Source organism: Galendromus occidentalis, unplaced genomic scaffold (genome assembly GCF_000255335.2).
Source record: "Galendromus occidentalis unplaced genomic scaffold, Mocc_1.1 scf7180000076951, whole genome shotgun sequence".
In the NCBI taxonomy this organism is placed as follows: domain Eukaryota; kingdom Metazoa; phylum Arthropoda; class Arachnida; order Mesostigmata; family Phytoseiidae; genus Galendromus; species Galendromus occidentalis.
The window spans coordinates 812,117-839,650 of NW_003804940.1; the positions used below are offsets into that span (position 1 = coordinate 812,117).

General features: G+C 53.4%; 1 protein-coding gene across 1 annotated transcript in view; it reads left to right on the forward strand.

Annotated features, from left to right (window-relative positions):
• The first annotated feature begins 663 nt into the window (after nucleotides 1–663).
• The window catches only part of LOC100904938 (nose resistant to fluoxetine protein 6), a 49,899-nt gene continuing 23,028 nt past the window's right edge, over nucleotides 664–27,534 (forward strand). Inside the window, exons 1-2 of the mRNA XM_003740514.1 lie at nucleotides 664–765; nucleotides 16,097–16,367. Coding sequence (XP_003740562.1) covers nucleotides 718–765; nucleotides 16,097–16,367 — 319 coding nt within the window. The 5' untranslated portion in view covers nucleotides 664–717. The remainder of the gene's footprint in view (nucleotides 766–16,096; nucleotides 16,368–27,534) is intronic.

A 27,534-nucleotide genomic window follows, 5' to 3' on the forward strand; every position in this document is an offset into this window, starting at 1 on the left:
GGATCGTAGAATGATTTTCAAGAGCCTCTCCGACGATGACGCAACCCGTGCGCAAACAGGTATCCGCGAGGATCTGCCAGCGGAGCATTCGATCGGTGATACCGTATCTCGTCGGAGTCTCCGCCTGGCATCATGGGAATGATTATTCCCGCAGTACATGAGCCGAAGCCTCAAGTGCGGAAACCCCGTCAACAAGACTTCTGCGGCTGGATGCGAATTCAGCCTCGGATACCTCCGAGGACCCCCGAGACAGGATTCGGCTGAGCGCGAGATGGTTCGACGTCCGGTTCGTCGTGGCCGTGGTCTATTTTGTTGTTATCATCGAACCCGCCGCTACTTCGTAGGATCGCGTTTCACTCTCCACAAGCACCAAACGGCCAGCCATGTGCTACTCTTGCTTGTCGGTCTAAGCGCCTGCTCGCCTGCTCATTTCTCACTGCACATGGTGGAAGAGAGGGGATCCCAAAGAGTCCGGAGAGCCACAAATACTCGGATTCAGAGCAGAAATCAAGCGCTGCTCTCAGCCGATCTCAAAAACAACAAACTTGATCGTATGTTCTCTGACGACGACACTGTGATTTGACGCATGTACGCAGTGACGTCGAACAAGTCGAACGCGGGACCGGCCGTGTCGTCGTGAACCGTCTAAGCGCCGAGGAGCTCAATTAGTGTAAAGTGTTGTGACCGTGAAACTCTGCGGATTCGGAAGATGATGGAATGATCGGAAGTCTGTGCTGGAGGAGTCGTTCGAGGAAATATTCTAGAGTGAGTGAAAGAAGACATTCGCGTCAAAAGCGGTGATTATTGATCGGTTTCGTTCGAGTGTTTCCGGCCGACTACTCTGATTCTTTAGAGTGCGTGAACATCGGGAAATCCGTGAATTTTCTCCCCACGCTTCCTGTTGTGCGCAGTCATTGACCGCGTGCGTCGAGTGACTTCATGGGAACGTCAGTACCTTGTTTTCAATCAGGATTTTAGCAGAAATAGATCGGCTCCACTTATTGTTCCGAACACTCAGCCCGAAAGGCATCGGCTCACTTGCTCGATCTGAGAGTGAGTATTGCTATCCGAATGGAGAAGAAAAGCGGCTCAATCGAATGGTATCGTTTGGGGGCGCACCCTGCGGGCTTCGACAACGTCGAAGGTCGAGCAGTGAAAACACTTTCTGGCGTGTCGGGACGAAACAAAAACACGAGAAGGAAAAATGAGCATCACGACAGATGAAAGCTCGGAAAGTCCAAATCGAACGTTCGCTCGTTACGGATCGATCCAATTGTTGAGCTGGCGTGGTCAGTGTCAGCGGAACGTTCCACTTAGAATACAGGCTGCCCAAGGAGTAGAGGAGTGTTATTGTGAAGAGTGGAGTCTCGCCGATGAAACAAAGAGTCCAATTACACAAATTAAACAAGGGCATTGAACGACCGCGGTTGTCTCCGTGTGGTTGATTTTGAATTTTCGGCCGCTCCACTCGTGAACTCTCGAAATGTTTATGTTTTTCACGCCGCGCTCGCTTTTCGCGTACACAGCCGGATTTTCCAATTTATTCTCGGCGCGTCGATGTTTCATTCGCGATAAACGACAGAAGCCAGCTCCGCGCTCTGCTCGCGGGCCCGAGTTCCCGATATAGTAGGTCGGCAATACATAACGGTCCCGTACTCGAGAAAAAAAACAGATCGTCCGTGGAGTTCATTCCCTCAACCGGCATCACGGATCGCGCGAAAAATCTGGCGGTGTTCGCCCTGACATTGGGAAGGACGTCAATCTATCGGCTTGGCGGAAAACCGGCCGTGGCGGTCGCGCCAACTGCGCGGAGCACTTTCGAACGAGCGAGCTCCTATCGACCGGTGTGATTCCGCTCACAGCTGAATCAGCCACTTGACTTCCCAATATTTGACAACGCTTGGGAAGAACGTCATAAAAATCGAATGGCTTATATTTTTATTTGCAATACGCGTAATCAGAAAAAAAACTGTAAAGTCCTCAAATTTGTTTCGGGTGAAGGTTCTCTGCACTGTTAACATCCTGCATCGGTCCCGCTCCCGGGTCAGGGGAATTTCAATTAGCAATTCGATTGTTTCAGGACCGAGAGTGGGTCAAGCGAGCGCATGACTGATTCGGGGCCACCCACCTGTCCCAGAGGACGCGGAGAGGATTGAAGGATCTGAGATTATTGCTTCCTCGTTCGAATCGAAATTTTGGGAATTTTCGAGCCGGATAAATGTAACTCGTCACATGCGAGAGCGGAGAAATATGCTCGCACCTCGCTGTCCTCATGCTTGATTCATTCGCTCGTAAGCGAACCTCCTCCTCCGCGCCTTGAATTACTGGCGTTGCGTACGAGACCGTGGAACTCCAGCGCGCGAGAGCTAAGCGCTTGAATGAATTCTCCCTAATCGTGGTGAATAATTAGAAGCGTAATTTGTGCATATTTTAGCAGTTGCTGCTCGCCGAGAGACTTAGCCAGGTGACTTTGTTTGAATCAATTTAGAAGCTTGATCGAGTAGTTGTTCCGACCTTGTTGTCAGGACTCCTCGCTTAGTTACTCCACACACGGGATGGGGCGCATAAACTGAGCGGATCTTCTTTCGGGAAATAAAACAAAGTGTCAATCCGTTCTGAGTCGATCTGAGGAGCGATCGAAGCGACAGTTTATCCCGAGACGGAAGAATTCCGGGATCCTATGCGAGGACATCGCTGATTCTTCGCAGTGGATTCAGCCTGAGGTTCTTCTGACCACCGACAATGCGTGTGGTTATTTCCGTCTCCATAAATTACCAGACATCAACATTTGTAGTTTGTTGCGTTCCTGTTCGATGCTGACAGCTCGCTGGGGTTTTTATGACGCTCAATGAGGCATTCGTCACTCGTACAGGAGCTCGACCTCGGTCCGCCATCTTCATTACTCGTTTATCTCAGCGATCATTCCACACAGAATCCGTTGCTTATCGCTTTCCTAGCCGATCGGGGCCGAGAAGGTAATAGCAGGACGAATAACAGAATGTTGTCACCCTTGCTCTTGATAATTCGCTCATCGAGGACATCAGTCGGTGGCCGACGTTGTGTCATCTGCATCCGTCAGCAGTTTTTTCATCGCGTTTGCCGTTTGCGCAACGGACATATACATTCGTGCATTCGATTAGCTCCCGACTTCGGTGATCGCCCGCAAACGGACGTTCCCATGAAGCCGTTTTATGCGCTTTTCGATGGTGCCGAATCCCCAGTGGAGGTTCCGTATCGGATTCGGGTGCAATTCGTGGGGAGAGGGGAGGGCGCCAGACCATCATGTGAGCTCCTGGGCAGAGATCGCGTCGGTCCCGATGCTGGAAAGGGTAATGATGTCAGCAGGAAAGCTGTCGGTTCGTCGAGGGCGGGATGCTGCGGGACTGCGATGCAATTACGAATGCAGGCAATTCGTTACTACAGCCGGCCGCTTCATTTGTAGACTTCTCCTTTTCCTTTTTGGTTCTGTATTCCCGAATGTTTTAGTAGTTCTCGCCCGGGTTCAGCCGGGAAGTAATCAAATAAGAGCGATTTCCCGCTTCCGTGGTACGCCAGCTACCGAGCTGTGGCAGCTGCTCAACACCAGCAAACCATACGATGCGGAGCTTCGCGCAGACTGGACTCGCGAAAAAACGCAGGCCTGGTAGACCGTTGTGTATTTGACCGGGATGCCGACCTCAACGCCGTGCCGAGTGAACTCAACGTGCCTTGTCGCTCCGCTAGCGAGCCTTTCGGGAGTAGGTAGTTTCCGAGAGCGTCTCACGTCTCAGAGCTAATTCCTCTGTTTGACTGTCATCGGTTGGCTTAGCTGACAACTCGGGATCCAGGAACTTTTTCTGATACTCTGCCGATTCGAATTATTATTGGTCAGTCCAAGGTACGACGTGCTCGAATCGGCTCTGTCCACCGCTCTCGCGCCCGCGGTTCGTGTCAAGTATCAGCTCATCGCGAATGTTTAGAATTGCCACAATCCGATACGATCAGCGTATACTTCATTATACGGTGAGGAGCGGAAGTGGTGAGAGGAGCTGACAAACTCAGCGTTCGGCGTCGAAGTCCGAAAGCCGACGCTTATTGAACGATTCGAATATAGGACTGCTCGAGTCAAGTCAATTTGTGAGAGTACATCCGTAGACGTTTCGCGAGGAATGGAATTAGATTCTTTTTCGGGAACGCTCCGATCATCCACCCGTGAGGAATCATGCCAACAAATCTTCGACATGTACCGTGATTCCTGCGCGGCATTCATACAAATTTGGCTCAAGATCGTTAACATCGTGCGAGCGGTATCGTGGTACAATTATTCACGAAACTAACCTTTCCAAGCAACCCATTCGGCCGGTAGCTCGCGGCTTCTGACTTGTAAGACTTCTATGTATCATGTAATAACGCTGACTGCCCTTTATCTAATCGTTGGTTCTATTCTTTCGGCGTGGGCATCGAATGCACCTTTCTCACGGTGTCGTTCTTCGGGTTTTTTTTCGTTTCAAGGGCTGGTCAGTCGTTCGCTCGCTTTTCCGCTGTTGCTTCCATTGCATTCAGGACTGTCGTCGGCTTACGCGTCCGCTCGGAAAAACCTCACAACAGGTGTCGCTCCGGTCAAAAGGAAACAAAGATATCCGGCGTATGCTTTCTCCGTCATCGGAACGCGCGGAAGTGTTTCCTGAAAAGCATAGGCTTCGGCTAGCGATAGCGACGAGCCTCTCGCGAAAGCCATCCGCGGAGAAAGAACCCACCACAATCGCACAAGGCGGGCGACAATTAAGATGCTCATTGTTCCGGTCGCTGGTCTGGCGGAGCGCTCCTTCGACTTCGAGTGGTCAGAACTGTTATACGACATCTTCGTCGGTTTTGTCGAGAGCCCTCCAGACAAGTGCAATCGCCTGCCATATCTGAACATCATCGACGGACGGCGGCTCGACGGAGACTTCCGGTATTGTCTTCTGTGCGTGACGTAGATTGTCGACTTGGAGTGCGGCTAACCGTCTACGGCGGCGGCCGTTGTCTCTACTGGCCGTTGAGCTGCACCAGCGCGAGCGACAGAATCGACGCCGACGGTGCGACCGCAAATATCACCGCAAAAGCGTCAAAGTCTATGTTTGGATGGGGGAATCAAGGTCAAAGTAAACCACAAGTATCCATCCAAACCCTAGAAATGAAAAAAAAGAGGAGGAGAATATTCTGGGCTGCTTTTTTTGTCCCCACGTAAACCTGCCCCATCGAAGGATTCTGGCTTTTCGCCACTGGTTGGACACGATTCGTTGTTTGGTCGACGGCGTTTTTGAGATGATTCGACATTTCAACGAAACATCGAAGTCCCGACGTTGTGCTGCGAACGGAAGCTGCCTTCCGTCGCCGTTTTCCAATGCTCCTCATCTTCAGAGTCGTTCTGATGAGAGCTGAATCTGATTGACATCTGAGCTGCGCTCGTGGAAAATGGGGGATTCCCCGACGCACTCCGAACTCCGGGGACCGATCCTGCGCAGCTGTGTCGTCAGTCATTACGGAGCAGCAGAAAGAGGGTGACGGACGGCGTCTTGGGGCTCGGGGAGGATTATCCGAATATCAGTTCCGAAGTTCGGTGCCCCACTTATGATCTCATTTTCATTTAGGGAGGCGAATGGACGAGCTCCATCAAACCTTCGATTTACTTTTGAGCCGCATCCCGTGAGCTCCAGAAGTTCCACTGAAGTCGATCGAGATCGTATGTTCAGCCCTTCGGAGCCGCATCCGAAAGCATTCAGCGACGCTAAGCGTGAACACTATCGCGCTATCGGAGCTCCTGGCGTCGACACTGCGTCAGCGGTAGGGTTCGGCAGTCGGTGATCTTGGGTGGATCTCAGTTCCGGCGTTCCGCCCAGAATGCTCGTATCTGGGTCTCTGGATATTCGGCCCGCTCGGGGTCAGCAAAGACGGCGACGAAGACGCTTTAGTCGGTCCATCAGTCGTTTGCCAGCAAGCAAGCCATTCACTCGCTGCTTCAGATCTGATGGTTGTTCGTGGAAGCTTTCGCTTTCCACAATGGAGGCGAGGGCTTGTGGGCAGCAGCTACAGCTGCAGCTCACGACGGAAGACGCGCGACTTGAAACACATTGAAAGCGCAAGTAGGCTGTGTGTGTGTGCGTGAGTGTTGACTCGTGCTGCCGGTCGTGGACGACGCCGGGCTATCTTTCGTCTTTTTGACCGTTGTCGACTGACGTTGTACCGCTGTTTTTGGTGGGACTGCTGCTGCAGCTATAGGTGGCCAGTGTGCTCGTGACGTTGCCGGTACCGAAGAGATCCCTATATCAGCTGCTTAGACTGTCGTCGGCGGTCAGACTCAGCGGCTCGAGTTGCTCGAAAGTCGAACACTGTGAATTCGTTGGCGGGTGCTCATCGCGCTTTCGCCGCACGTCGCTGCACGTGATCCTGCAGTTCTCACGAATGAGCTAGTCCGTCGGCTGCTTCTTCGAGTGAGGAAGCTCCTCAATCGAAGACATTGGCGGTGGCTGATGATTCGGAAAAAAGGCGAAAGCGATTATCATATCTAGGTGTCCTGGCTACAGCTCGATATCCCGGGTCGTTTGCGCACCACGAGCGTATCGGATAATATGTAGTCAACTCGGAAAGGTAGGCGCTCGATTCGATCGAGCCACGAACCGCATTGAGTTTTGTGTGTCCACATCGTCTCCGTCCACCTGTCTGCGATTTGTTTGTACGTATGTTGGCCTTATGTTTTTCTCTATCGTGTAGATAACGCTCACCGATCGCTCTATCCGAGCTGGCGCAGTTCACCGAGAGCCGGTCTGGATCTTGAACGGGCGACAATAATTTTTCTCCGTTAGATTGACTTTTCGATCCTTCCGATGTGTTAGACTTCTGGAAATCCGTAGGTCGTCATTCCTCGAGTCCGGGCTCGACGGGGTGCTTTCCGGACTTGGTCTCGAATTTCCTCACAACTTCGTCCAAGTTCGCTGCACTCGAATTTCTGAATTTCCCGGGGCCGGAGTCGAGCCGAGTCAGCTGGCTCGATGACTTAATAGCGTTCTGGGTGCGGCTACATCACTCCGACGGCTCCGTTCGATACATTCTTTTATGAATTGGGATATATTCACGTATCTTCTTGATATCCGAAGGCTTCACTTATCTGATGGCAATTAAATATTATCGCCAGCCGGGCAGCGTAGAGGAATCCTTCGTTCAATGCCTGGCCGAGGAGCATCTCATAGATCCCACCGAATGAGCTCACGGTATTCCAACATTGGAATGTCTCTCGGTCGGTGGTCAAACGAAAGCGCCCGGGAAGAGTTCGTTGCTGGTAGCTGCAACGAGGGCACAGCCTGCCTGCCATAATGAAGTTGCTCAGATAGCTGCGGGCAAAAGGGGGCTCGTAGGCGTGGGGGGGCGGGAGGAACGGCGGCGGGTTGGGGAGCGTCCGCCGTGTGAACGAGTCGAGGCGTGAGCAGGTTTTATTCGCATACAGCGCACCGTGTTCCTCCCGGTGTTTCCGTTAGAATGACTGCATTCACATGCTGCGCAGTGTAGTCGAGGGCCCTTCAACATCCTTCGGTGCTAGACAGCCAAGAGCACCATCACATTTCAACCATTCTTGACGTAGAGAGACGGACGGACAGCTGCTCAAATTCGTTTCTCCCATATTCATCCGGTGTTTTCTGAACACTCGGCGAATTTCAGCGGCGATTCGTCACTTTGACGGGCCTACGGCGTGTTCTTGTTCCCCCTTGCGAAGCTGCCGCCGGAACGACCGCGGCTTGCGGATTCGACATGATGCACGTGCGTTAGAGAGGCATGCGGTCGATTGGATGTCGTGAAACATTGTAGAGCGGAACGCGGATTTTTAGTCGACGAGATCTGTTCACTGTGGGTGGCTGCTCGAGATGACGGCTGCATAACCTGTGTTGCTTGATCGCCTCAGTAGCCTTGCTCTTCTGCTACTGCAGGCCCAGTTGCTTCTGCCACGGTTGCCATTGTATTACATGACGGGGATGCATGTGGTATGAGCTCAGAGATTGGTCGTTCGCTTAGAGATTGCTTGCATTTCATGCGATGATGGAAGAGCGTGCATGTCGGCGGCGGCAGCGGCGCTCGTCGCCGTCAGAGAACGAACAAACCGGCGGGAGAGCAACAGGCCTTGCTTCGGCCGTCCTTCGCGCGTCGTCGCTCGTCCTCGGGCCATTCTTTGTATGCGTAATAGCTTAGCCGTGCTGTAAAAATTGCTTTCCTTTCTTTTGTCCTGTTTTCCTCGCTCCCCCGTCCGCAGGTTCTCCCTCTTCTCCTGTATCAGACACGCTCTACGTGTCATATTTTCCGGAGGGAATCTCAAATGACCATAGGCTCTTCCCGCGCTCATTCCGCCCGCCTCGTTTTCCCGCTCTGAGCGTTTCCGACTCGATATTATCCCGGGAGTCCATGAGACGGTTCCGCACGCTTCTCCGGCCCGATGTTCAAGGAATCTCGTGCTACTAATGCTGCTATTGTATCGCAACAACTCGAACTATTGACCTCGACTCCGCGTCGACGATGAAGCTGCAGACGAGATGCTCCGTTTCTCTCGTTTCGGCGGGAGCATTGCGATCTGGAAGTTCTACTGCTCCTACTACGACTACTACCATGGCTGCTGAGGCTCGGTTGTTGGTCAACCGGACGTTGGCCAGGGAACAAGAGTGTTTGGCTGGTTAATTTGCCGCTTGCTTTGCTCTTCGGCTTGGCGTCACGATGGCCGAGACGTGCTCAGGATGCCTCTGGCTCGCCATTGAGCTTTTTCCTCCGGCTGCCGCCTCGGCGGCTCTGACTATTTCTCCATGTGCTCGCGTATATACCTCTCTCGGTCGATTCTGTTGTTACCTCTCGGTGCTGTTTGGAAGCCGTCTAAGGGTAGCTGTACCATTCTCCCTCGAGTCAGGAAGAATGTTGTTGCGTAATCACGGCAATCGAGACACCATAAGGAAATAGATATGATCTCGAGACATTTGAATCATTGAGCGTCCATGGTGCGATAGAAAGAACGTACTATCACGATACACAATAATTTATGACGGATGACTGAGCCTACTTGCAGCCTCCCGGTGACCATGTGAGCAACGGAAATCTCAACGTTCGCGACGCGCCGGGAAAAGCGTCCCTAGCATCCCCTATTCGAGATCCCGATGTGTCCTTCCACGTTGGATACATTGCCATGAACTGTCTTTGAGACGTCTCCACCATGACCGAGAGCCGCTTAGATCCGGAGCTTTGCTTCCGAAGCCGTTCCACTGACTGCTTGTATTCTCCGCTCTTCTCGTTCGTACGTCCAACTCTCTGATCAACGCTGTTCCTTGCGCTTAAGTTGAAGTTGAGTGGGGCACGGACGATATTCGTCGTATTTCTTCTCGTTCCTTATTCCACTCCGTTTTCCCGCTGTTCCTACTCTACGAAGTGAGGGCAGCTGCTGCTGGTGAAACGCCAATTGGAGGACGAGATACCCACGGCCGGACGGGAGAAGGTTCGGACGAGCGGCTTCAGGGTACAATCGAAGCTGAACAGCAGCGACGCGGTCCTCCTTTTTCCCTCAGAATCCCTCCGAGCTCCATTGAGATCAGACGTATGGCTCAACGACAAGAGAAACGAGGAAAAACCGAGGAGCTATCGACGACGACAAGCGTGTCGAGACATAGAATCTGGCATTTGTATTTTCTCCTTACGTCAACTTCAGTATCCTTGCCAGGCGCGGGATCAATGCCTTCGCAAGCCGGGCAAAAATGGAGGAATCACATCAGCGGGGTCACAAGAAATAGACAGCAGGGGTAAGCGGAGGGCAATTTGTTGTCGTCGCGACGCTTCGGAAAATAGGGCTTCCCTCGGACTATTGCCTGTCTACGTTGGTGGGGAGGAAATAAGACGGATCGCCACCTGGCCGGCTGTCCCTCTACCCAACGCTTGACCGACCGGCCGACCCATTGATCAGACCCGTCGGACTACGCGGGAACTTGGCGCGCTGAGCTGGGTCGTCCACTGTTTTGTCCTTGCCGACCCCAACTCTAGATCCCGGAGAATCCTCGCTGTTGTGGTTCCGGCTCCGAGGGAGCGAGATGGCAGCGGGGTAACAGGAGAATCTTTGCGGGAGGAAGTTTGGGGACGAGTAGGAAGTTCCATACCATAATGAAGGTATGTTATCCCTTCCCTATACGGTGGGTAATCCCACGCCTGTCGGAGCTCGGACACTGAATGCACGAGGTGCCGATGTCATGAGAGCTCAAGGATCAATTGATGACCCCGCTGCCCCGACCGCTCGTCTAGATGTGGGAGAGTATTGTCCCTGCCTCGACAGTCCCTCAATGTCTTCGTTTGCAGTTCATTCTGAATCAGATCGTCTTTCCCATTTTTATCGTTATATAGATAGATTATTATTTACCTATGCATGCGAGATTCGAGAATCTCCCTGCGCCGAATTCCTCTCTGTTGTGATTTGGCATGATCGTCCTCACATGGGAGCGGACTATCGGCAGCGACGATGATTAGGAATCCTGCATGAACGAGGGTTCCGGCCGAAGCGTGCGGGAAGTCTAGGCCTCTAGCTCGGTGGGCTCGTTCTCGTTTGTACATCAGCTCATTCGTCTGCTGCTCAACTCAAAGCAGGTCTGGTGCCGCTGCACCGGCACTCTTCTACAAAAACGCTCGACGTTGCTTCATTGAGCAAATTATTGCATTTTCTCCCGTCGCCACTGCTGATGCGTCTGCTCCATCTATGCCCTTTCTGTTCCCCGGATGATCGTTCCATCGAGTTCCGTTGCACAGTCCGGCCCCTCCTGCCCCCTCCCCCGGCTCCCGAGTCCCTTGTCTACCCCTCCTCCTCTTCCGTCTCGACTCGAGCTCTTCCGCGCTCTATTGAGGGTTCGAGGGCTAGCCGAGAGGGTTCCGGGGGTGCTGCACCCTCAACCCGGTGGGGGGGGTGTTCCTTCCGAGTTCCATTCGAAGAACCCTCTCCCCACCCGCTCCCTTTTTTTATCTTTGCGCGATTATCTCGTTTTTAGTTCCATGTTATCGAGCCAATGGAAGTTGATGACGGCCGAGAGTCCTCCTACGCTCTTTTGCGGTTGAGCCGTCGCATTCAACGTGCCCCCGCCTGCGTCGATGCCGCCGCTCCCCGTCGATCATTATATACTGACTTGCTGCAATGAGGAAGACTATTACAGAGTCTCGTTCAAGTGGCCTTTGCTGAACGTGAGCCCACTTATTCTCATTCTAGAAATGCGCTCTCCTCCCCAATCACGGAGTGATCCGCTACAAACTAGCCTCACGTTCGAGAAATCGGTTATCAATGAGACCAATCAATCTCTGGAGATCTCTGAGAGAGACAGCAATGGATGTTCGATTCAGGACCGCGTGAGAGGGAAGCTTCGCGAACTGAACGCACGCGGGGATGTTGACTTCAGAGGCAAGGGGAGAAACCCGAATCGTCCGGAGGAAGAATAGGATATGAGAGGGAAAATTCCAGATTGTGACCGAAAGCTCCATAATGACCTGTTCTGACAGAAAAACACCTACTAGTCGCGGTAGGGCTCCCCGACCGTTTTCCCAGACGAGCCATATAGGATCCGGGACAGTGTTTATATCCCCTCGATAGATGCGGTGGAAGCTGTTGCTGTTCCGCTCTAGCCAATCATGGGCTCTGCGCCTCTCCTGGAGCTCCCGCTCGGAGCAGTGGAACCGGAGACAGGCAGTGATGATGATGGTGGTTGTTGTGACCAACCTGAGCCGGCTGATCATAAAATCAAAAAGTTGCCCGAGGGACCGGAACGTCGCTTTTGTTGAGAACACAGCAAACCTACTCTGCCCAGCTCCTCTTCCCACGAGTTTACACGGAGTCCGGGTCAAACTTTCGCTCTGGAAGCGGTCTGAGGATTAATATCATCATCATTGTAGTGTAAACAAATAAACGACACCATCGGATGAATCATTCCTTTTCGAAATGCTTCGGATGCGAATCTAATGAGTCATCGGTCGGCGTTATTTTCTTCTCTCTATAAATAAGCGTAGTGAAATTGTTTCCATTCCGAGGGTTTTCCTGCAGCCCGCTGTCCGTGATTTTGTATTAAACGGATTTCGTGACGGATATCGACGTGACAGCGGACGGCTCATGAAGGCCACCGCGGCTTCTTGCTATACGGTTTCGTAATTCGTTTTTCAACCGCGATTCGGTAATCCTTGCTTCAGCTCGGCGTACTTTCACTCGTTAGTCCGCTCAATTAGGAACTGATAATTGGGAACGAGAGCCCCATTTGCATCGGAAGTGTAGTTACAGTTCGCCGGTAATTCGTTTCGTCGCATCGTCTTCTCAAGGGGTCAAACGCGCACCGCTGTAAAGGGAGGAAAATTTTCGCGGTTTTCCGTAGACTGCTCGTCCGCTTCTCTGACTGCCAGGCTGGTCCGAGCGGCTCCGGTTTTCAGCCCGACGATCGGTGGAGTACTTTGTTGGCCCGCAAGCATGTCACTTCAGACTTCAGGGATGAACGGACAACCCTTGGAATCGTTGGCGGACCCGCGAATCGTCTTCGTCTTCAGTCATTCTCTCGACTGACTGACTGACTGATCGACTGACTGGCTCGCAGACAGACCGACAGACAGACAGACAGACAGAGCGGACCGAAAGATGAGTGAGCGCAATCAGATGAGTAATCATTATCCGCTATCAGGGACAATAAGCTGTCGCTGCGAGTTTTCCCGATCAGAATTTGCATTCGATTCGTCGCAGTAGGCGACGGTTTCCTGTGAAATTTTCCACGGGTCGTAGTATCCCTTGACAAATACGGCGAGAGCGACCCGCTCGATCGACTTGAGCGACGTTAACGCGACTTTCGAGAGTGACTGCGCCTATTCGACACGAGCTCGCGGAAGAGATCTTTATTCTGTGGTGAGTCGAGTCGACTCGTGGTCAGGGAGAATGTCAAACAATTCCATTTCGGTGGTGGAAACCGTTCGCGCAGGAGTCAAAACAATCGAGTACTGTCTACTGGAGCTCTTGGTTCGATTGAAAACACTTCCCGAAAAGTATTCTGCTCGGAGCCTATTGACAGACTTCTAGAAGCAGCAACGTCATCTCATATTCCGATCCACGTGTCAGCCATTAGCTCTGGTTCTGAATCAGCGGGAAAATCGAACACTCTGTCTGGCGACCGCTTGGATGAAGAAAGCGACAGATAGACGAGGAGTCCGGATTGGAAAACAAATTCCATTCATCGAGGTTTCGATCGAGCATCGCTTGAATTTTCTTTCGGAAAGTCGATGACTTGAGTCTTCAGTAAGTCTAGGGTCAAGTGTCGCAGGGTGGGTTGGTAGAAGGCGTAGATGAGATTGACGTGCGAGCGAAGGTCGCCATTGGCTACGACCAATTATTCCTACTATCCGTTCTCGAGATGATGGTCGCTCGAGACGGTACTTGTGCTTGCGAGCAGAGGCCGGCTGCACACTGAGTCAGATACTTCTTCTGTGCCTTGCATTTTTTGACAAGTGAGCGACGAGGGCTTCTGGACGTCGATCGATCAACCAGCAGCGGCAACGATGGCAAAGAAGACTTTGATGCATCCACCCAAACATCCAAAAATCATCCGTGCTGGGAAAAACTAATGAATTCCCCATAGATTTCGCTTTCCGGAAGACTATCAGATGCGGGAGAAATACGAGCCTCGATCTCTCGAGGCCTAAACATAGTCGGACTCCCCCCGACTTCGAGTCGGGGAAGAACAGTTGACCGGCGCGATTAGCTCATGCTTACCGTTGGTCGACGCAAGACGCCGGTGGAATCAGAGGGAAACGATCTTGTGAGTTTTTAATGAGATGCTCACGGCGCGCGTAACCTAGCCGCCCATTACAGCGATGAGGAAAGGTCAGCTGGGTTGCTTCTAACCTACCACGTAAGGTCGGTCACGTGAGCCAAACGCATTGTGCACAAGGCGTGGGAGACAACGGCTCACGGTACAGTCGCCAAAAAAAAGATTAAAGCATATACCAACACTTTATGACCGACTTCCACCGGATAGATGATCAGGATGTGAAAGACGATGGTGTGGTGCCACGGCGCGCCCAGCTGTTCCTAAACTTTCCACCCTTATTGAAAAATCCAATCTGCCAATATCTGTTGGCCGAGCCGCATGAGCGAAGCTACGCGTTGATAACCGAACCGTTCCACTCGTCGTCGCTGTTGCCACCGCCACCAACAGAATCCCGAAGCGATCAGAAAAATTACGCGGTACGCAGTCATAATCGTCGAGCCGAAGTGACTTGGAATCTTCGAAAAAACAAGCGCACCGATTCGCCGAAGTGTACGTCACCTACAGAAGATTCTGGCTCGAAATCAAGCGGCAAGCGCGCCGAAGAGCCAATCGTCTGTCCGGCTCAGTGGGACAATTGTCGGCCATAGGCTCGGTAACCGAAGGTCAGACGACATTGACTCGCCGAATACTGTTCCATTGAACAAGCGAAAGTCAACACAATATTGCCAGACCCGCCTGCCCGACAAGGGGCAATTGATGATTTTCGAGAGGTATGCACACTGCCACGTTGAAAAAAATATTCCATGTTGGGAAAACTCGCTCCCGATTCCGCATAATCGGCCGGTTAGCTGAGGCTTCGGCATTAACCTCTAGATCATTCCTCGACCTAATTATATCGGCGTTGAGCCGCATTGTGACTCCTTCCCTCGGGAGGAGCAGCGGCAGCCTCGAGGAGAGCAGAGCTTGCGATGGTCGGAACTCACGGGAACTCGTTGCTGGGGAAATACCGCTACCCTTAAGATCTGACGACACGAATCGAGTATCATCGCTCCGGGTGAAGGAGAAGCGGAGAGAGCACGACGTAGATGTAGTTCATGAGAGGGCTTCCTCGAGAAGTGAAAGTTCATATGACAGCATTGCATCTGCGAGCCTCTTTATAGTGGTTGTAATGTTGAGAAACACCGGACAAATCTATCGCGTCGAGTCCCGCCGGCGTGGGACGCCGAAATCTTCCAGCAGGCGACTTCAGAAAGAATTTCTCTCTCGCCTACTCCCGAAGCGTGTCTGTCGGCTCTTTCGCGCCTCGAATCATTGAGAACTCTATGAGAACAAAATAGAACAATTAAGGAGAACCTTCGATATTCGAGAACGTCAAATTCCTTCATCCCGTCATTCCAGCCGCCTCGAACGCGGTCCGAGTGCGTACCGTCGACAAACGGAGGATAATTACACAGAAGAACTCGTCTCTGAGTTCCCAGTGATTATCAAGTCAGTGGTTTGAGCGAACGAAGAGGAACTGATTCGGTGTCGGACTGTGTACGTCAGAAGCCATTGACGCCCGGGGGTGGGTTTTCCCTGTCGCATTAAGACAGCCTAATGAGCTGCAAGCCAGGGCGATGACCAAACACAAAGCCGATGCTCTCGCCTCCTCCGAACCCCGCCTTACCCAACCTACCCGTAGAACGCCTCGCCGGCCCATCTGACCCACCGACCGAGCAAACGTCCGAGCGACCGACGGACGGTTCGTTCGCTTCGGCTGTCGATTCGTTTGTCCGCCGCCAGGCTTTTACTAGCGACGACGTCCAATCCACTTTGTTCCAAATCCCGGACCTTTGATATCACTCGATTCCTATTCGGCCAACTTGTTTTCGGGCCGAGCTCATTGATTGCGATTCGAGCTCATTGTTCGTACTCCTCGCCGTCCGACAGTGAAAAGTAGATCATCATTGAATGCGAACCCCCGAGTCGATCGCTGAGCCGACCGACGCGACGGTAGAACCGAACGAGAGAACCATCGCGTTCATCTCTAAATCATTCGTGACGTCATAGTAACGGTGGAGTTTTCAATCACCTGCGAATCAGCCACAAATTCACAACAGTAGCTTTGTCGACCCGGTCTTGGGTTGCGCGACAACTGTGGCCATCGCGATAACGAATGCTTAATGGATAGCGGAGAATATAACGACGACAGAAATGGCGAAAGCGGCCACACCGGTGCACCGATATAGTAATTCGTTCGTTGGGCATGATATCGAGGAAAAACGGTGAAGTCATCACTTACTGATAGCAAGGCCGAAAAACAAAACGATTCTAATGAGCTTTTATCTACCTAGTATATCTTATTTCAGAATCGCGCGATGCGGTTGTGGTCGGGCCTGTTTCTGCTCACGGCGCTCGTGACACGAGGGTCGTGTATCGTCGAGCAGCTGGAGAACACGGAGCACGGCAGCAACAAGAACGAGCTCCGGTCCTACCTGAACGCCGCCAAGCCGTTCATAGCGTCCTTCTGCAATTTCGGAAAGACCGAAGGCGAGCCTTACGAAGAATGCCAAAAATGTACAGAGTCCCTCAAGCTATTCCTCGATCATCTGGCCGAACAACGAACATGGGCCGTAATGAGTGAGTACCTCCCCTTTGCATGATATGTAACGAATACTTCTGCCGTTTTTGTGACGCGCTTCCAGCGCTGGACACGCTCATCGTTTCTCTCGCTCTAAACAAATATTTGAGATGCTCCAGATGACGTGAGGCTTGAAAGTTGTGCATCAGTTCATATGTCCAATGCGGAGAGCGTTAATTCTCTCATCATTCGGCTCCTGTAAGGGTGGGCCTTCCCCGACCCATCGGAAAGCGGAACGATCCGGTGATGGAGCGTCCAGGTAGTCGACGAGCTTCCTTTGAATTTTGAGCGCGCGGTGCTCATTTCCGGAAGCGTCTCGAGCCCCACGCTCGACTCTTGCTATCAGTCCCGCCAGGCGTTTGCCACAATTGCTTCCCCACAACAATAACATCGATAGTAGTTGCGGCAGCGCACAGGCGTCCGACCAGACGTTTGTCTCAAACCGCGAGTGGGACGACGTCTGCTATTTTGTCGTTCACGTCGTCGTCCGCGTTCTCGCTGTGTGTTCGCCGACAGCGACCGGCGGCGGACAAGGGATCATCATCACGGGCGGGCATTCAAAGGAATGAAATGTAGAATAGGAACCGAACTTTTCGTCGTAGAGCCGACAACCGACACAGCATTTACTAAAATAGAATGATATACCTGATTCGTATTGAAGCAGCGATTTTAGTCTACTCACCGTTTGTCGAGCGTTAAGCTGGACCCCGCCGCAGCTGGTCCGTCGGTCGGTCGATCATCACCAGTCAAATGTCACCGAGACCGATAGCAGCATATTGATGCATCATAGGGGGAGAAGCAATGCTCAAAGTCACAGAGAGCTGACTTCAGCGGAAACACCGCGGATGCGATTCGCGGCACGATTTGCTGTCTGTGAGGCACCGACTGGTATTGCGAGCCGGGAGCGTGTTCGAGAGAAGTCCTGGCGTGTTCTGGCTCGCTCGCGCGAAACGACCAGGTTCGCGATGCTTTCGGAAATAAGTGCTCCTTTCTGGAAACGAAAATAACTCCCAAACTTTAACCCGGCTCATCTCACCGATGTCTCGATCGAATTCCCTGATTTGACGCTGCGGCGTCCTTTATATTCTACTTACATTGCACCGAAAGCTGCTGTCGCCTTAGGGCAAAATGTCCATTCTGTGTCCCGCCGCTGGCGGATAAGACTGTGGGCGAATGTAGAGCGTTGAAAGAATAAAGTGAAAGAAAAAGAAATGGAGCAAGTGCGAGGCATCTGCGAGCAGCTCCTCTGGGTCCGGCACAGACGGATAGATGGACGGCTGGCTGGCTCGGCGGCGAGGATGGCCAGAACTCGAAGAAATGGCGGAGGAGGCCGAAATTGGATTCAGACTGTCTAGTCGTTGCGCTGTGAGGCTGGACGCTCATCTGTTTCGCAAGGGGAACGAGCATGCTTGAGGAAAATTTCGTGACTAAAGCCTCCAGCTACATACCGTGCTTCTGACCAGGAAAGTTGCTATCGCTTCTCATACGAGTCATGTCGACAGCGACGCGTCCGCCGGCAGACCGCTAAGCCGAACCAGCAACGTACATACATCAATTATTTTGGACTCCCTTTATCGTTTGCCTTTACCCTCGTCTCCCCTGGCGCGTTCCCGTCCGCTCATTGTTGTGTGGAGTCGGAGCTCACCCCTGTGGTCACTGTCGTCGACAACAACGATATCCAGAGCCCTCAGCTCAGATGACAATACGATCTGCCCTCTATCACCTTATCTAGTTAAATCCCGAGTAGACGATGACAAGTACAATACCGGCTCACGCAGGAACCGAGAAGCGATCGGGGTGTACAGCAGAAAAGGAAGGAAAAAAAGAAGAAGGAGAGGCAGACGAAAGATACAAGCGGGAAGAAAGCCAATGAAATGGGTGCAACGATCAAACTGATGATCACGTTAAGTTGCTCTAATGCCGTTTGAGGGAACCTCAAGCCAAGCAGGTTTCGGACCGGTCTCTGCTCCGTTCGATCCCTCGTCCCCGATATCTCTTTTCTTCTCCTGCTGCTCTGCCTCTTCTCCGCCCCCTGCCTCTCCTGCAGCTGCCTGTGCTATCACAGCCGCTCGCCTCCGGCCGAAGTCGAAGACGGCCGGTAGAGGAGAAGTTACCTCCGCAAAGGAGTTTCTCAAGGAAAACGAGGCTGCCTCACTCGGCTGCTGCTGCTCCCCCGCCCCTTCCCCACCGCGCTCCTGCCCGTCCGCTTGCTTGCCGCGGAATGAGGAGGAATAAATCGAATTTCGATTAAGAGCTTCCTCTGATCAATGGACTTCTCCTATAAGGGGAAGAGGAATAGCTCTGCCGTTGCTCTTCGAGCTGAGGGACGCAAGTAGTGCGCTCGTGGCGGTTCTGCTAAGAGAGTCACTTGCCGACGACGACGCCGCCACCTCACCTTAGTCGCTCGTTCATTGGGTCGCTAAGTGAGTGACACATCTCACACCGGGACCGTCGGGGAACAGAGTAACGCGTAACGATTTGCAACACCGCTCATGTCCATGATCCCAAGGTTTGAACTCGGGGTTTCCGATTGCGCGATAGCTGTCTGTCTACCCGAAGAGGGGCATACGTCTTTCGCATCCCGAACGAAAGGCATCAGGAGAAAGTTTCTGTTTATCTGAGTCCGCTTCCATATCTTTCCATAAATGCGATTCCGAAGGAATACAGCTGGACAGGCGACGGGGAACTTGAGCTTCCGCACTTACTGGCGTTGCGAAGCGGGAGAATCCGTCGCTCCTCCTACATGTCCTCGCACGCTCCCCGCACAATGAGCGCAAATACCGGCCTGGGCTTGTGGAAACTTCAGCTTGTCTACGTTTGCTTGCCTTTCACTCGACCGCGGCTGTTCTCACCGCCGCTGTTAAAAGCTGGCCTATACGTTGGTATCGGCAATACGGGGCGTTCGGGCCCCACCTCCCGGCATCTTCTGCGTGTCCGCCCCTTCCCCGACTCTACCCCGATCCGCCCCCTCTTCTACTGATGTTGGCGCCATGGACCTGTACGTAGTGGAGTCACGTTCGGATTCTTCCGGTAATTACCAAACAGGCGACGCTAGTGTCGGCAGAGAATCCATGCTGATGTTGCTGTACGTTTGCGTATCATTGTAGAATGCCATGGCGGCGTGAAACTCTGGAAGGTGACCATGCAGGAATGTTAACGAGATTCAACTCTGATTACAAACAACGTCGTCTCCGTGAACGTTCCACCGGGACGAAAGCGACTCTGCTTTGGGTTTGTCTCGTCCTGTCTAGAGCTCGTTGACGGGATTCCGAAGCTACACAGTTGCTTTTTTGCTCGATGAGCGCGACAGAAACTGGGTCTCATCGTCGTCAGAGAGTTCAGACAAGACTGAAACTTCGGAATGGAGCGTCGAAGGTGGATACTCTGCTTCACGTGTCATCGAAGGAATTTTGCAACGAATTATCTCTGCTCCGAATCTCCGCGCCTGCAATTATCCTCTGCGGAGGTCGGAGATTACGTCGCGTCGACGAGAGCGTCGCTGACGAGTCCGTGTACAGAGTCTTCGAAAGCTTGGCAATAGCAGCGGTTTAGCTCACGAATATTGGGTCGACAGTTTTTGAGGAGAACTAGAGCTCATCCATGCGCCCGTGGAGTTCGCATCCGCTGAACTTGTGAGGAGGAACTCGACCGACGGACTTCGTTCAGCTGTCGTCGACTCCTCGGTTCCCCCCCTTATTCCCTCCTTCCGACTGTTCCTAATCCTAATGCGCTGATTGGTCGCTCTTGATGTCCATTGGCATACGGGCTGTAAGCTATAAAGAAGCTGGAATAATTCACAGGCTCTATTCAGCAAAGCCAAGTCAGTGGTTACACACCGCGCGCTGCCGAGCAGACTTGCATCCAGTTAAGACACTGAGACAACCTTCTCCTTTTCCCCGCGAAGTCTCACCCAGCGAACGCGCCGAAGGCTGGATTTACGGAAAAGCAGCCGAAGATCCGGCGAAAGCCGCTCACGGGATTCAGCTGAGACTGTTTGTTGGAGTCGACGTCTTGGCCGTGGTGTCCACGCAGTAGCGTTGTTGTCGCATGGAAGAGCTCTCCGAAACTGGAACAATGTTAATGTCTCTTGAGGCGAGCCCCTTGAGGAACAACGTCGACGGCTGTGATTCCTTGCGGTGAGAGTGCGGTCGGGAGCCCGCGCGCGGGGGAACGTCACCGCTCCTGGGCATATTAGGGGGTGTGGGAACACCGACGCAGCGATCGCATCGAACACTACGCGCTACGGTGGTCGTCTCCATGAGACCGCAGTCCATGCCGACCTGGCTCCAGGCGGGGCTCTTTTCATCCAGCATACGTTACGAAGAAGGAATGTTCCTGCGTGGCACGTAAACTCAGAAGCTGCGTATACCGCTCATGGTCACAGGGTTTCCCTATGGGGCTGGTGGGGCTTTTCTTCTGATTGATGCTCCTTCAAATTTTCAACTTGAAACTAGACGACGTGGGGTTCCTGCCGGCGAAGCCTTGATTCGAAGCTCCATATTCGCTGTGTATCGACTCTTCCGGTGATTTTCCTCGGAACGAACCCGAGCGGAGTCGTAGGTTCCTCGCAATCGTCTCGCCACGTCACCTCCGACTGAGGAGACATCCGACACTGCGACCGACGGGCTCACACTGCAATACACGCACCCGCTTCCATCTTTTCTCCAGAGTTACTGTGAGAACGAATTCTCTTATTTTGGCTCCCTGCTTCCCTCTAGCTGACTTTCCCCATCGCCCCCCACAACGTTCCTTCCCGTCTTCCTCCCCTGATTTAGAGGAAAAAGAGCGAAAACCTAGTCGTGCCCTGGGCGACTTCCTCCGTGAGGTCTGTCAGAGGCAGCCGGCTGCGAATCTTTTGATTCTTCGTTTTATTTCCCGTTCCGTGTCGCTCCGCCGTCGTCGGCCTGCTTATTCGTCTGTATGACTGGGGCCTGGCTTGTTGTAATTAATCTATCCGTTGCCGGTTGGACCGATGCTCGGTCTCCGCCTGTTTGTCTTCTTTTGAGGGTCGGGGTTCTGCATCTTCGCGCAATAGAAATTCTCTCCCTTCCTACCGTGGAGGGCCAGGCGACCTGCGGGCGCGCGAAGGTTCAGACAGACACCCGGGCGAGCCGAGCCGCAACGAGCCATCTTTGCGGACTTCCGTAAGCTGCTGGATTTTTCGCTTTTCTATTCTGCGTGGATCGAGAGAGAGAGAAAGGAACAGAGGGAGAGAGAGAGAAGGAAATCCGAGAGTACACGCGAAGGAGCCGAAAACGCCGAAGGCTGTCACTATTCTTCTCAGGCCACTATTCTTACCAGTGGTTGTGGTGGTGTAATTTGGGCACGTGTTGTTTTCTCTCATAGAATCTTCCGGATGTTTCGACCCATCTTCCCGAGGATCTCGCGGTGCGTCCTGCATCGCTCTCAGGCTCCACGGGGGGCCTCCGTTGTTGCGTCTCCCGAGTCTCTCATTTTCGACATAATAGGTTGATGAACAGGCAGAATCGCTATCAATCTTGATCGGCATGCCTCTCGCGAAAAAGGGCAGAACCCGGTAATTCGACCGATGTGAGCCTCCTTAATCATGACTGAAGGCGGAATCCTCCCCATCCGGGCTTCCCAGATTTCCTTTGTGAAGGCTCGAGTCTACACTCTAGATATGCCGGAATCTGGGTCGACCACGTGCTCGATGATCTTGAATGAGAATGCATTAGATCTTCGAACCCTATGGGGTTGCCAAACGGTCCAGGCAGGCGACCTCTACCAAAGTGCTTGTGATGCGGTCGGTCCCAGGAACCTGATGCTCTGAAAGCACCGAAGCAGTCAAGATTCATATGAAATTGTTTCTACACTCTGAAATCAAGCTTAGGAATTCTTTCGCGGGCTCCATGGGGACCGGGGAAACTCCCCGACCGTAACGAGTCCTCTCACAAGTCCAGACTCTCGAATGTCATCGATCGTATCGGGGTCCGTGGACTCTGGAGGCGCTCAAGAAAAAAACCCTTCAGAGGTCGCTCGCGAAATACGGCGGAAATCCGATCGTTTTGAGCTTCCTCATTGTGGCCAGCTTCGAGAGGAGAGACTGATGAGGTAGTCAACAGTCAGCGCGTTTCGCACTGCGTATGCAAAACAAATTGAGACCGCTCCGTGGGGTAAACGCTGCCCCAGCGGTAGATTGATTGTTTCCGACGGGCCATACCACGGGAACCTCATGATGACCCCGACGGAGTTTCTCGCTATTTACGGCAGGTCCGATCCGACCCTATAGATGAAGAAGACGAAACACCTTGCGAGATCTGATGGGGGGACACCATTTGCCTTTCGAAATTCGTTGGAAAACGCCGCTCCCCATACGGTGAATTCGCACGCTGTACGGCTCGACGCAGAGAAAATCGCGGAAACTGCTAGGGAGCCTTCGGCCCACCGAAACATATGCTTCAATGGACATCGAGACACGAGTCCGCCCAGAGCATCGTTTAGCCTCGCTGGGACATGCAACCGTTCCAGGTTCACTGAAATCGACGTTTCCCCTCTCGGAATACCGAAACGGCTAATGAATCCGGGTCTGCGAGGATGGCGATGTTGTCCCACCCAATGCCACCAACACTGCGGGTTGAAATTGTCTGATTAGAGAAACGTGACAAGTCGATCGGGCCCGTGTAACTTCATGGCTTGGGTTCGAGGGTTTCGAGCTTGTTCGGCGTCAGACATCGCTGTGTGAATCATTCACCCACTGATTCGGTATCTTCCACCTAATTACGTGGAGCAGTCGGCAGCGCTCAAACTTCGGGTCGCCGGGTGGGGCGGCGAGATTCCCTCAGGGACCAGAGTTCATCGGAAGTTGCATTCGCAGATCGAACGGATCGGGGTCACTGCTGCCCATCTTACGCTCGGACGGAACCGTCCTTCGCTCTACTATCGATTTGACGGATTTCGTTGATTGAGACTCCCTCGGAATCTGTCTCTTCGACGTTTCGCGGAAGACGGTGAATACCGCAGAGGAACTCGGCCATAAGTGTTTGAGCGCTGAACGGGAGCGCGATGTGACCACCGAGGAGCAAAATATCCCTCCCTCCGCTGCTGGCCCGGGCTGTCGCGGAAGAATCAGTCGCGTCGGCTGCAGGTGGAGGGGACGGGTTAAGGGCAACGATTGAGGAGAAGCGGACAGGAGCGGGGGTCGGTAGACGCAGAGATCGAGCGAGGAGTTGGTCTGGTTGTGGCGCAAAAAGGACGAAGCCTCAGTGAGTGACTGAAAGAGAAGTTATCGCATGGTTTCCTTTTGTCTTCAGTGGTGTTCTTCTATCCCCTTCTCCGTTCCACCGAACGTTGGTGGTGTGCGGTGTCGGTGGTAGATCTCCGCCATGGTCGCTTTCTTCGTTTTTTTCGCCCTGCTTTTCCCCCGTCTTTCTCCTTCAATGGCAGCGTTTTTGGCTAGATTGAATCTTCATTGTCTGTCCCTGTTCGGAGCCGAATTCTCGCTCCGCTCAGACTGCTCTGCCCACGGAGCTCCGTCGTCGGCGGCAACCAGGCAAGCCCAGGGCAAGTCATCACTGAGCTTTCGCTGCTCAGCGAGCAGAACGAACAGGGCAGCAGAACTAAGACTGATGAACACAAAACCCGTGGCCGGTTGGTTGGTCGGCAGGCTGGCTGGCCGGCCGGCCGGCTTGCTCGGAAAGGTAGATCTATCTGACTGACGCTGACGGTCTGTCGATCCTGCGGTCTTCCTCTTCCCAGGTCTCCCCCGTGCCCTGCACCGCTGTGCCCCGCTCGTGCCTCTGGTCGCTGCTCCAGGTAGATAATGGGCAAGCGATAAAAAAACATATCATCGTTCAATCTGTGCGGCTCTGCCTCCCCGGATTCCTCAGTCGTTCCTCCCCTTCCTCTCCCACCTCTCCGCTTATTTCTCTGTTCGCTTGTCCAAACGAATGTCTCAAACGGAACGATGACGCGCGGAGTGATCCTCGCTTCCCGATCAAAAGACCAGAGTTGGAGCCATTAGTCCTACATCCATGGCCGGGATTAGGAGCTCTTTGCGGGATCCAGTCCCGCTCCATGTGATACATGCATCGTCCTAGGCAGCGTCGAGTACCGTAACTCTCGGGAACCGTCTCGTAGAGCCAACAATCGTACTCTCGGATGAATTCAATCGACTTCGTGGGTCAATGACTCGGAAATTCCAACTGTCCTCTTGACGTCTCCTTGTTAGACCGAGCTTTACCCTTGATTCCGCCTCGTTACAGCGAAGGAGATCGCTCGGCGCGGCCTCCGTACCTTCGGCCGCGATCGAGAGCTTTCTGAATTCGGTTCGTTCCCGAGCCATTTTCGGAAAACTTAATCGACATCGAGCTGGAAGTTCATCCAGAGAGTTACCGGCAGTAGCAGAATGCGAGAACTTTGCACGTTCCGGAACGATACGTGAACAGTCTCGGAGCCGATACTACAGTATAGGTATGTCCCTGCGCGGATCCGGGGAACTTTCGCGCTGCGCAAAATCTCGTGGAGCCCGTACACTAGGTTGAACACTGGATTGATGGACGGCCGGTCATTCGTTCCTCGAGGTTTTTCAGTACCTTTGCAGTAAATGAACCCGCGACCGCCGAGGGCTATGAATGGATGGACGGGCAGATAGAGGGAAGTGTTGGCTGTGTACAAAGCGAAGTGACAAGGAAGAAACGCTGTCGACGACGCGACATGGGACCTACGCTGGGTGGAGTCAAATTGGCAGAGCAGACAGACAGCCGGCAGTCAGTCAGTGAGCGCTCTGCTACTTGAGGTCGGTCCCGCGTCCGTTCCAGCAAGCATTACACATGGTCGAGGAGTTTGTGCAAATCACGAAGGGAAGCCTCTCTGTTCCGGCTGTCCTCACGTCGGTCGGCCTTGTCTCCCTCCCATGCTCCAAGCTCTTTCGAGCAGCGACGGAGACCACCGCTCAGGCAAGCGAGCATACCGAGCTCCGAGAAAGCGGTTCCTGAGCAGCATCAGGGGACGCTCGGAAGCTCTAAACGCCGAGAGATTTTTCATGCGACTTTTGCTTGTTTTCGTCCCAGCCACCGCCGCTGTTGACATCGGTGCTAAAGGGGAACGCAATCACGCGGTCGACGTCACGTGGCCGAAACGGAGTAATTGAGGCGCAATAGGCGACCAGCAATCGCCAACTTCCGTCGTAGGTAGCCGCTCTCTGTGAAAATATTCGATTTGGCCAACCCAGGCCGTGCGCGTGAGGAATCTACAAATACGCAGCGGTCGAGAAGCTCTCGATGGCGCTCAATAGGTAGCGGGGCGGCGCGGCGTCGTGGTCCTCAAAATCGAGACGAGCTTCGACCCTTGTACAAAGCTCTCAGGTACATCGATATGAGATCAGCAGAGGAGTTTCGAGAAACGAACACGAGTCCTCGACTAAATAAATGGATATAGAACAGACGGGGCTAGCCTAGGTAGGAGCGCGGCATTCGGGGACCGAAATCGCTAAGGGAACTGAGCGAGGGTTGATCGAAGGGGGTCAACGTGGGAGGTTTTCAAAGTGCTCCCCGAAGAACCATCGAAACAACAAACGGAATGGACGGCTGCAACCGCAGGATGTCCCTTAGGGCAGGTTACGACGCGGCAACGGCAGTACCCGCTGCCGCGGTACCAGCGGCAATTACTGCCTCAGTGGTTGGCCTCGAATGTTGCCGCCGCCGCCCCTCCTGTACCGTTGTTCCTGAACGTCCAGCGGTTGCCGACTTCGTCCGCTCACGCGTCCGTGTCTGTTTTTTTCACAGTGTTTGTTCTGCTAGATCCAATCTCTCGTCTTCAGCCATCTCTAACTTTCTCACTCCGCAATCCAACAGTGAACCCCTCCTACGGCGGCGTCGGAGGCGGACGGTTCGGGCCACGGAAACAGGTCTTCCAGCTCAGACGGCGAAAAGGATAGAGAGATCGTTTCCCAGTTCATTCATTTTTCGATGTTTCTCCAGTTTCCGAAAATGAGTCGAGGGACCTCAGGGGCACGCGGGACAACGCTTTGACGTAACAAAAATAGCCGCAAGAACAAAATAGGGAACCATCGGCGCCGGCGGGGAGGAACACTTGACGGTGGATAGAAGACTTTCTGGCGTTTTTCCCTCCGGAGTCCCTCTCCCCTCGCCCCACGGAAGCTTGCCTCGAACAACATCGGAGGAATAACTATTCGAAGGAACCCACGCTCCTGCGGAGTAGAACCTGTTGATCACGCGGGGCTCATAACTGCAATCTTGTCCCCTCGGAGCAGTGCTCATACCGTATGAAATATCTTCGGCACCATACCGTAGTTGCCCTGTCGCTCACGTTAGTGTTTCTATTCGACTGTTTTTGCATCTGGCGCTCCTCGTCGTTCACCCTCCCTCTCGCGCGGATCCCCACGATCTAGCAGTGAACAGGGAGTGGAGGTGAAACTCTGCCACTGATGGATTCGAGATGCTATTCACGTCCTGACGATTCGACCCGACGTCAACGAAAAGACAATGTCGTGCAATCCCTCCTCGTCTGGTTCGGGCAGGTCGGGCGGACTTCCATCCGCACAGGGACGGGCGGAGAACCGTATTCCCCGTTCGTTTCTCGCTCGGAAACCTGCATTCGAGGGAAAATTCGCTCGGAGCCTCTGCGGGCAAGTGAGGAGGGTCCGCGAGCGGCCGAGAAAGCGACCGACACGAAAGAGAAACATCGTGGACTCCCCAACTCCTCACCGCCGGACGAGTTGAGCCTCCGAATGAGACCGGCTGACTGTTTGACCGTTCGTTCGTTCGTTCGTTCGTTCGTTCGACCAGCCAGCCGACTGGTTGACGGACAGACCGACTAGCAGACCCACGGACAGACGGATCGGAGGGAAGGCAGCGCTCGATCGACCGCGGCTGGCCGCACTGGGCTGGTGGCGAGCAGGCGTGGTCATCGCGGATCCTCATAACTCAATATGGACTCCCTAGGGTGGCATCCCGGCACATCCCATCGAAACCCAGCCCAGTCCAGCAAGCTCCGTCCAACCTTCTTCGCGTACCCCCTCCCCTCCCGAAGGCACTGGTCGGATGAGCAAGCAACTGAGCCCGAGTCCGAAACCGCAGGAGCGGCACTCGAGTTGGTAGATGATGGACAGACGCACGGGCATCGCCAACATTTTAGGCCATCGAGCGCTGTTTGTCCATGTCTCCTTTCAGTCGGTGGTGGTCCGCG